Source organism: Cynoglossus semilaevis, chromosome 1, assembly GCF_000523025.1.
Source record: "Cynoglossus semilaevis isolate Cse_v1.0 chromosome 1, Cse_v1.0, whole genome shotgun sequence".
NCBI classification, from domain to species: Eukaryota; Metazoa; Chordata; class Actinopteri; order Pleuronectiformes; family Cynoglossidae; genus Cynoglossus; species Cynoglossus semilaevis.
In genome coordinates, this window is record NC_024307.1 from 34,455,533 (window position 1) to 34,465,611 (window position 10,079).

The window sequence follows — 10,079 nt, forward strand, 5'->3', positions numbered from 1 at the left end:
ACAGTGGTCTCTCTCTATATCGTGGTACTCCTTTCAGTACTCCCTCAGTAGATTTTTTTTTTATTCCAATCCCGCAAGAGAATTTCACATTTTTTTTTTATTCCAATCTCGCAAGAGAATTTCACTATATCGCAGTATTCTACGGTCAATATTCTTTTATTAACAATATTTTCATTATTTTCGTGATAAAAAACATTTCCTAACCTTAAAAAATTAAACAGTAAAAATATATATAAAAAAATAAACTAAAAGACATCGCTGGTAGCTTTGTTTACCTAGAGGAGATCGAACACAGCATTGTATTCCTCACGCTGATTGGTCCATGCATCGTTGCATCTCTCAGCATCTCCCCTTGTCTGTAAAGTTTGCGCTCTTGTGTTTGGTGAAAGATTACCCTAATTTAACGCTCTACGGTGCCTAAAGAAGCCCAAATGAAGACACTGACAGAGCTGACAGTTAACAGCCTTTATTTTTCTTTACAATAACGTGCGCACCTGCGCTGCGCCCGGCTTTCTTTTACGTCATTCCTCTGTTCGCTCTCCTCTCTCCTTGGTCTCGGCTCCTGCTAATATAAGGAGAGGCTGGATTAATCCAATTGTACTCACCTGCGTCCGGGGCTGCACCTGCGTCGCTACTCCCGTGCTCTCCCTTCTGCAGCTGAGCGCTAACCTCTGCTGTGCCCCCATAATGTGCATGTACATTGATTTTGAATTTATAGTTAGAATGTATTTTATATTGTTTTTCATGGATGTGTATTTAATTTATTTACATAATATGTATGTCTTATATTTCCATTCTACAACTCTACTGTGCATATAATTGTGTGGGAAAGGGTAATACAGTCTAGGGAGGGTTGATAACAGTGTGGGGGAGGTTCGTAAAGGGTAAAAGTTTTTTTCTATGTCAGGCAGCGACTGAGTACTAGTCCATAGCGGTAATTCTATATGTAATCACGTGTGTAATTTGAGTGTAGGTGATTCCATTAGGACAAGGAATGTACTTTCTAAAAAGTAATTTATTGAACATCAAAATTTAATGATTGGTTGTAATTACAGACACATTTTTTTGAAATATAAATAATATTTGTTTTTTAACCCCAAGAAAAAAACAATTAATGATGTGAATTAAATTATTTTGTATAGAATTTAATTTTTTTTTTATATAATTTTAATTTTAATATAAAAAATTAACTTGCACTCAACGCACGTACCTACAAGAGCTGGGTATCAACCAAAAAATGTTTGATACTGGTCTAAATACCTTCATTTTAACACCGGTCATTGAACTGTACTTCTTTTAGATATCAATTTTATAATATCAATTCTAACAAAAACTGCATTGCACACTACGGTAAAATTGTCAATTTTGCTTTTCAGCTTTGGTATTTGTTATAGGAGTTTTCTTACAAATAAAATAAACAAGTAATTTCGGACAGGTCAGTGCGTAATGGTCACTGCGACAGTTGTTTTCACAACAGTTGTTCTTCAGAAAAATCCAACCCACGTCCAAACATCACTGACGTATATATGTCGCAGGCTTCAGCTCGCTTCACAACTACAGTTTTTAACACAGATACGAGCGAACCCCCTATGTAGGCAAAACATTTTTGGTAACCCCAAAACTTAATTTTTCATACATGCCGTAATTATGTGTAATGTTACAGCCAATCGCTGGCAGCATGATGAGATCTTGATGATGTGATTATCTGGGTACCGAAGGACCAGGCATTTTTGATACTACTATCGATACTACCGAAGCATTTCGGTCAGTGACATAAAAGAACCAAAGTTCAGCACCTAGCCTTAGTAACAGTGTTATAACGTTTTGCCCAGTTGTGCTTTGTTTTATTTTTTTTGGCAGTATTTGTGAACCTGCCACTGCCTTATCCTGTGCTGCTGCCACCTCTCCTTTTGGGGCTTGGCAACATTACCTTTCTGGCATATGTGCTTCTGGGTGCAGAGGCATTTATTTCAGTTACGTAGAGGATATGTTCTCTAAATTATGTTCAATATAATTTTGGCTTTTTTTGACAAGAATCTACAGAAAGCAATTTGTTCATGTTAGCGTGAAAACAGTTTTAATTGACTTACATGGCAATGTAAATGAATTAAAACTGGGTAAAATAAACTGGGTAAAATACATTTTTTGCATAAATGTGAACTCAGTTTTAAGTGGCTAAGACCATGCAGCTATTAAATGCTAGCATTCTTGCAAGTGTAATGGAGATCACCTAAGTGCGGTCAGTGAGTCTCAAGGGGCTTTATTCTGTATAGGACACTTCTGGTCTTGAATGTCCAGTGACTCGGTCATTAGTACACTCTAAGGAACTCTGAGGAAAGGTTATTGTGAAAAGGTTATATAAGTGAAAGTTAGGGAATGGCTACAAAAGAAGTCAACCACTGAGTGACGGGGAAAGAAAGAAGGTCACCAAGACACCTGCAACTGGAGGAGTTAAAAGTTTCAGTAGCTGAAATTGAAGAGACTGTGCGTACTGCAGCTGTTGCCTGGGTTCTTCACCACCATCAAAACTGAATGGGGAAAGTGGCAGAAAGGATGCTACTGTTGAATAAAGATCAAATAAAATCTCAACTGGAGTAAGCCCGCTTTGGGACACTCCAGAGTCAATTGGGGAAAAAGGTTCTTTGGTCTGATGAGTGATGGCTGTCAAACTAACAATATGTTGGCAAACACCAAACACTGCACGTTGATCCGTTTGTTATAGGCCCCACAGATGAAGAGTTCTGCTGAAGATACTGTATATCTAAGCAATAATACAACTTTTGGTTTTCTTCTGTATTACTTATCATTATAATAATGATGGGAGTAAAACCTTTTATCGCATCATCAAATAAAGGATCTGATAAGATGATAAAGATTTAATCAGTAAAGCGGTAAAAGTAACTATGTACATCTAAATAACATTTGAAATTTGTTTGCAGGACTTATTATCGATGATCAAAATAATTAAGCCAAGGTAATAAATTGTTCTTACAATGTGATTTAATTTTTTTTAAAAAAAATCACATAGAATTAGAACTTAAATACGATTAGAACCTCAGTGACAGACACTAGTATTGGCTCTGTTCACAGAAAGACAGAAACGTATTTTGTTTTCCCGCTTCCCAGCTTTAAAAACTGACCAAACAACAGCGTCACATAATTGATCTTGTATGTGTTTTCAGACGTCTCGAGAGTTCCTCAAAATGGAGTTATTGGCCGATGTCCTTCTGCTGCCCGGAGAGGACAGAATAATAGGCAAGTGTCATACTGTGTCTTTATTACAAGTGCTTCTTAGCCAAGTAGTGTTTGGTCCCTGTTTTATTATTTAAAAGGCCTTGCTCTACAATATTCATGGCAGGGATCTAAATGAAGTGGTTTTCATTTACTTTGAATTATTCATGACCTGGTTAATATTTTACCTATGGAAGAAACGTTTTCAGATGAAACTTCAGTTCAATTTTACAAAATAGTTTTCGTACCATAGTATATCACTATTACTGCCATTTCTTTGTTACGTATTATTCTTTTGACATTTATTTTTAACTATACAACTATTCCAAAGTCTTACCGCCTCTGCAAAGAATTCAATTATTTATTTATTTATTTAATGTAAATGTGTTCAATTCATAATTTCCTCAATTTTACAAAATAGTTTTCGTACCATAGTATATCACTATTACTGCCATTTCTTTGTTACGTATTATTCTTTTGACATTTATTATTAACTATACTACTATTCCAAAGTCTTACCGCCTCTGCCAAGAATTCAATTATTTATTTATTTAAGGTAAATGTGTTCAATTCATAATTTTCTCTTTTGCACACAAAATGAAATGTGAACGCATTTTACCCATCACCAAAGTAAGCAGGGGGCAGCTAAAGCGCCTAGGGAGCAGTGTGTGTGTGGGAACTGATGGACCCGAATCTGACCCTAACCCTGCGGTCCCAAGTTCGCTTCCTTAACCACCACTGCCCCAACTTGTTGTTAATGTTAATGTTGTTAACTTGTCGGATTGGCAAACGCCAGAAATTGGTATTTAAAAGACAAAGAACGTGCCTCAAAAATGATGAAATGTGTTGCTGTGGTATTAACAACCTAAAGCCTTGTATAAATTCACATCAAAACGAATGTGAAAAATGTTTTCTAAACTAACTAAAGCTACGTTGACTTCTGACACTCATTTGTAATAGTATGAGTATATTTTGATATACAGTGAAAAAAAAAAAAAACCTCATCAAAACTAATACGGCGGGTCCTCGACTTATATACGAACTCTCTTCCTACGGTGCAACAACTTTTGTAATGTAAATTTTGCTGTAGGTTGGAACTGATACTGTACATACTGTAAGTACCTGTATCACACACTTATGCTAACACAGTGGTAACATCATAATTTAGGACATAAAAATACCAGAAGAGTCTGACTTATTGCCGCGGTGATTCGTGATTCCTTTTTTTTTTTTTTTTTTTATCTCCAGTCCAGTTTGATGTGATTTATGTCTTCAAGGCCCCAAGGTGTCAGTGTGTTTCACCTACATTTAAACTGTACCTATATGAACTAGATTTCAATCGATTAAAATATTTGATGTTATTATGTTGTCCACAGTTAACTCATATTCAATAAAAATGGATTGCACTTTTGCATTTGTTATAGTAGGAGGATATTCACGTTTTCAATACATTTGTAAACAAGGGAGTTTAAACATATGTTTGCTCCCTGCGAACCTATGTTCACTGCTAACTGCAGTAACAGTTGTCTGTGGTGTGTATTGGCAAGAATCTGGTGATACAATATGTAGCAGGATAGAAGAGCAATGATACGATATATTGCAATACACTGCGACACTAAGGATATAGACACACAACGCTGTTACATGCTGTTACAGGGGGATCTACATTTGTAATAGCTAGAGAAGAAATTAAAGCAAAAATAAACGTCATGGATATTTGCATGTTGATTGTTAACTTAAAATAATACAGTGCTGTAGAATATCGAGCATCGTGAAGCAAAAATATTGCGATACGTTGATGTATCCATATCTTCTCATAGGCCCTGTAGTTGTTTCACGCACTGAGGCCATCATTTTAGACCAGGTGAATCGTTACAACATCCCAGTGCACGTGTAAAAGGAGCATTCTTTTTGTGACTGAGGTCATCAATGCTTTGTATTAGGGCTGTCAGAATGAACTTCACTATTTGAATAGAATTCTTACTTGTATTAAAAATGATAACAATCAAACGTTGGAACTAACGTTCAACTTGTGTCTAACCTACGCACAAACGATCAAACATCAGGGTACATTTGTGTAGTTTCTGTTGTTATGTCATTATGATTTGAAAAGAGTAAACGCAGTTGTTTGATAATAAATGACTTCACCCAAGCACTAACCATGAGTGAAAGAAGAGAAAAATGACCAGGAAAGCAGAAATTCTGCCAGGGTATGTAAACTTATGAGGACCGTAACAAGCATTAGACATCTGAATTTGATTTGAGGGCAGGATTGACAGCCGTAGTTCATATCAACATCAGTCAACAGTAAATTGCAGGAATTTGAAGTTTAGGCCGCCAAATTCATTTTTCACATTTTGGTCCGTAAACTTTTCCGATTACATTTTTCATTTGTTGGGTAGTGAATTTGTTCTTCTCTTTATCGTTTTTCCACTCACAGCAATTTGTGTTGATATTCTATACAGTAGGACCCACTTTAATAAAATCTTGCATCTGTTTCTGTAGTATTTTTTTTTAACTGTGTAGGAGGATTGTTGGCGTCTAAAAAATGTAATTGATTTAATTTCCCGGAAAGTTAACATTTGTTTAATGACTTTAATGGTTAAGAAGTATAGGCAGTTGTTCTCGCTGTAGTTGAAGTTTTTGTGCAAAAGGTAGTGTTTGTAAAGATATAAAGATATACATTATATATGTATAATGTATATCTTTTATTTCATTACATTACATTGATCACACACCGTGGAAGCAGATGTTAACAGCAGAGCTAATGCAACCCTCGAACCCAGGACCTTCTTCATAGGTCATAGGGCAACTACTGATTATGTGACATTTTTCACGTTTTCATGCCTCAGCTAATAGCTAAACATTCTCCCTAAAAGGAAAGGTAAAACTGACCAGTGTAAAGCAGCAGGGAAGCGTACTCTAATTAAGTAGTCGATGTTGGCTGTGTATGATGATCTGTCCAGCTCTATTGCCAGCTCCCTTATGCATAAATGAATGAGCTGAAGCTCAGTTTTTTTGTTTCAGAGCTCAACAGCTGCTTACCTCTGTACCAGGCAGTGTAAGATTTTTAGGGCTGCTCGATTATGGCAAAAATCATAATCATCATGATTATTTTGATTCTTTTTGAAATCATGATTATTCCAAACGAACAGTATATTTACAGGACTATAAATCACTCAAAGAATAAGTCGCACCGGCCAAAAAATGCATAACGTAGAGGAAAAAACATATATGAGTTGCTCCGGAGTTTAAGTCACACCAGTGTGAACATAAAAAAACATATATGAGTTGCTCCGGAGTTTAGCGGCTGTCAGTGTGAACATGATGAACATGTGAAATTATATATTTGAATATATAAGCTACTCCTGAGTGAGTCGTAAAACCCAGCCAAAGGATGGAAAAAAGTGCGACTTATAGTCCAGAAAATACAGTATGATTGGCAGAATAATTAGCATATATTCAACTTTGTCTTCCTCTCACAACTGAAAAGGAAACTACACTTACGCTTATTTTGTGCTTGTGGGCGGGACGCAGTATACCACTGTAGTGTGTACTGCTGCATTGACATCACATGATGTCCTGCACTGCACTCCTGTTTTTTTTTAAGCGTTTCTTCCATGACCACAGCAACACCAGACAACTGTGGCAGGAAATCTGTCACAGACTACAAAGCCGTACCTTCACCCTGCCAGGATGACATCAGCTTCCTTAATGAACTCAACAACTTCTTAAGAGTCGAAGCTCTAAACAACACGCCAGCAAGGAAAGCTACCACCCACCCTGATGATCAGGTCCTCAGGCTGGAAACCAGTACTGTGTGGAGAGCTCCGAGAAAGGTCAATGCACTGAGAGCTGCAGGTCCTGATAACATCCCAGGATTGCTGATCAAGGAGTGTTCAGACCAGCTGGCCCACTGCTGACATCTTCAACACGTCACTGAACCAGGCCGTTGTCCCATCATGCTTTAAGTCAGCCACCGTCAATTCCAGTGCCAAAGAATTCAACCAACCATTTTACGCCTTAACCACTTTTGCCCTGTTGCACTAACACCCACCATCATGGAAGTGTTTCGAGAGGGTGGTTAAGGACCACATCGTCTCCGTACTGCCCCTATACCAGCCTAACCGCTCCACTGAGGACTGGACTTCAGCTCAGCAATCAACACGATCATCCCCCAGGACCTGATATGCAAATTAGGCCTCCTGGGGCTTAACCCCCCCCCCGTGCAACTGGCTGCTGGACTTCCGCACTGACAAAACCCAGTCTGTCCGAGAGGGCAACAACACATCCAGTGTCATCTCCCTGTGCACCTGATCCCCTGCTGTTCACCCTGATGACTCATGACTGTTGCCCAATGCAACAACAACAACCACAACCACATACTAAGTATGCAGATGACACTACAGTTGTGGGCCTCATTCAGGATTACAATGAGCTGGCCTACAGAGAGGAGGTACGATATCTGGTGGACTGGTGTCAAACAAATAACCTGCTTCTGAACATTGAGAAGATAAAGGAGATCATCATTGACTTCAGGAGATCCCAACCCAGCCAAACACTGCTACTCATTGATGACAAGTTCCTGGGGGTGCGCATCACAGACGACCTCCGCCGGTCACTGGCTTTCTTACCACATCCCTGGTGAAGAAAGCACAGCAGCACCTACATTTCCTGAGACGGATGAGAAGGGCCTCCACCAGGTCACACTGTTAAATACCAAATAACTACCCATGGACTGTCTTTAAAAAAAAAAATGCTATACTACTGAGCAATACTATTGAGCAATCGAGTGCAATTTCACTGTGCAATATTTCCTGTACAAATTCTGTGAACTAGCTCCAACACTATTATTTATCTATTCCTGTTCCTCCTACATTTCTATCACTTGATGCTGTTTATATTTATATTAACTCCATCCTGGTACATTTGTCACTACCATTATGTTTACATTTATATTTATATTTATATTTACCTTATAGTTTATCTCAGCACACTTTCCGAACTGTGTATTCTGTGTATATATTTACCATTAGTTTCATATGTAGCACAACTTTTCTTTGCACCACAAACAAATACACTGCTCAAAAAATAAAGGGAACACTAAAGTAACACGTTGTAGATCTGAATGAATGAAATATTTTTAATAAATACTTTGTATACTTTCCATAGCTGAATGTGCTGACAACAAAAATCACACAAAAATTATCAATGAAAATCAAATGTATCAACCCATGGAGGTCTGGATTTGGAGTTATACTCAAAATTAAAGTGGAAAAACACTCTACAGGCTGATCCAACTTTGATGTAACGTCTTCAAGTTTTTGTTTAACCTCTAACATTTGGAGAATATCATATTGGTGGTGCTGTGCTTTTGCAAGTCATGATTATTATCTGACTGTGTTTTTCAGGATGTGACGGTGACGCTCGACGTTCCCTTGGGCACTGTTAGTCGAGTTGAGAAAATGGGTGGGGCATCCAGCAGAGGTGAAAACTCATATGGCCTGGATATCACCTGCAAGGTACGTGTGTGTGCTTGTGTGTGTGTGTGTGGCAAGTGGTAACTTGCCTCATTTGTAGGATTTGATTTCATTTGCTGCAATACAGTATTTTTTTATCTTCCTTAAGATGATTAAGCCTAGCTAATGTAACGTTATACAGTGGGTATGGAAAGTATTCAGACCCCTTTAAATTTGTCAGTCTTTGTTTCATTGCAGCCATTTGCTAAAATCAAAAAAGTTCATTTTATTTCTCATTAATGTACACTCAGCACCCCATCTTGACAGAAAAAAACAGAAATGTAGAAATTTTTGCAAATTTATTAAAAAAAGAAAAACTGAAATATCACATGGTCCTAAGTATTCAGACCCTTTGCTCAGTATTGAGTAGAAGCACCCTTTTGAGCTTGTACAGCCATGAGTCTTCTTGGGAATGATGCAAGCAGAAGCAGCAGCAGCAGCAGCAGCAGCATCTGTCCACAGTGGACTCGTCTTCTTCACGTGCCCGTCTCAGTCCCACTCTAATCCAGCAGCCTCATCAGTTATGCTAATCAAATGTACATGATAATTCAGCACTTACGCCAGAGTAAACATGACAAAGGGCAGGTTCCCGTTAGCTCATTATTGTAGGTTCTCATTAAAGTGCTCATTTACTAAATGAGGGATGGGACTTTGGTGTTTTTTTATTCACGTCCAGCTTCTTCTTTTCTTAATTTTTATTCTTGTTTTTCTCTTCTCATTCATTTTCTGCTTTGTCGTCATCTTTTTTCTTCCTGTTCTACTTCTGTTAGTTTTAATAATGCCTCCTTATCTATCCGAAATTGTTGACCTTCATTAAAGTGACATTTACTGCCCTCTTATTTCTTTTGCAATCAGAATTGCATAGCACTTGCAGATGCGGAATTAAACACACACACACACACAGATGTAAAATCTTTCTACAAGACAACTGTAAGAAATAAACATGAGCTCCTGCTTTATACAATACAATACAACAATTATATTTTCTTCAATTTCCTTTTGTTGACACGTTTCACATGAAATATATTTTAAAATCAACTTCAGACAGATGTCTTTGCCTGTCCTTTAAAACTGCACACCACCTGACAGAGTGCAGTACTGTGTAGTAGTACTGTGACAGTATCATCACACTGTACTGTATGTACAGATTCAATGGTAGAATCAGGCAGAGGAAGGTCAAGGTAACGGGCTCCATACTGATGAAGTCATTGACACATCCAAGCCCTCACACATCACTGGGATTTTTTTTCCGACGGCTCATTCCGTTCTCTGACTGAAAGCCAAAGACGAGGACAAAATGCTCTTAGGAACCTTGAGTGCTGCAGGTTC

The 10,079-nt window shown here is 37.9% G+C and overlaps 1 protein-coding gene and 1 long non-coding RNA gene across 3 annotated transcripts in view; both read left to right on the plus strand.

Moving 5' to 3' along the window:
* LOC112487502 (uncharacterized) overlaps window positions 1-3,199 on the plus strand; it is a 5,413-nt gene extending 2,214 nt beyond the window's left edge. Inside the window, exon 3 of the long non-coding RNA XR_003050656.1 lies at window positions 3,183-3,199. This is a non-coding gene — a long non-coding RNA (uncharacterized LOC112487502). The remainder of the gene's footprint in view (window positions 1-3,182) is intronic.
* Window positions 3,200-8,513: 5,314 nt separating this feature from the next.
* mtm1 (myotubularin 1) overlaps window positions 8,514-10,079 on the plus strand; it is a 16,655-nt gene continuing 15,089 nt past the window's right edge. Inside the window, exon 1 of one of the 2 annotated variants that reach the window (XM_025058628.1) lies at window positions 8,514-8,753. In XM_025058628.1, coding sequence (XP_024914396.1) covers window positions 8,697-8,753 — 57 coding nt within the window. In that variant the 5' untranslated portion in view covers window positions 8,514-8,696. The remainder of the gene's footprint in view (window positions 8,754-10,079) is intronic. The other variant, XM_025058601.1, reaches the window with a different exon arrangement.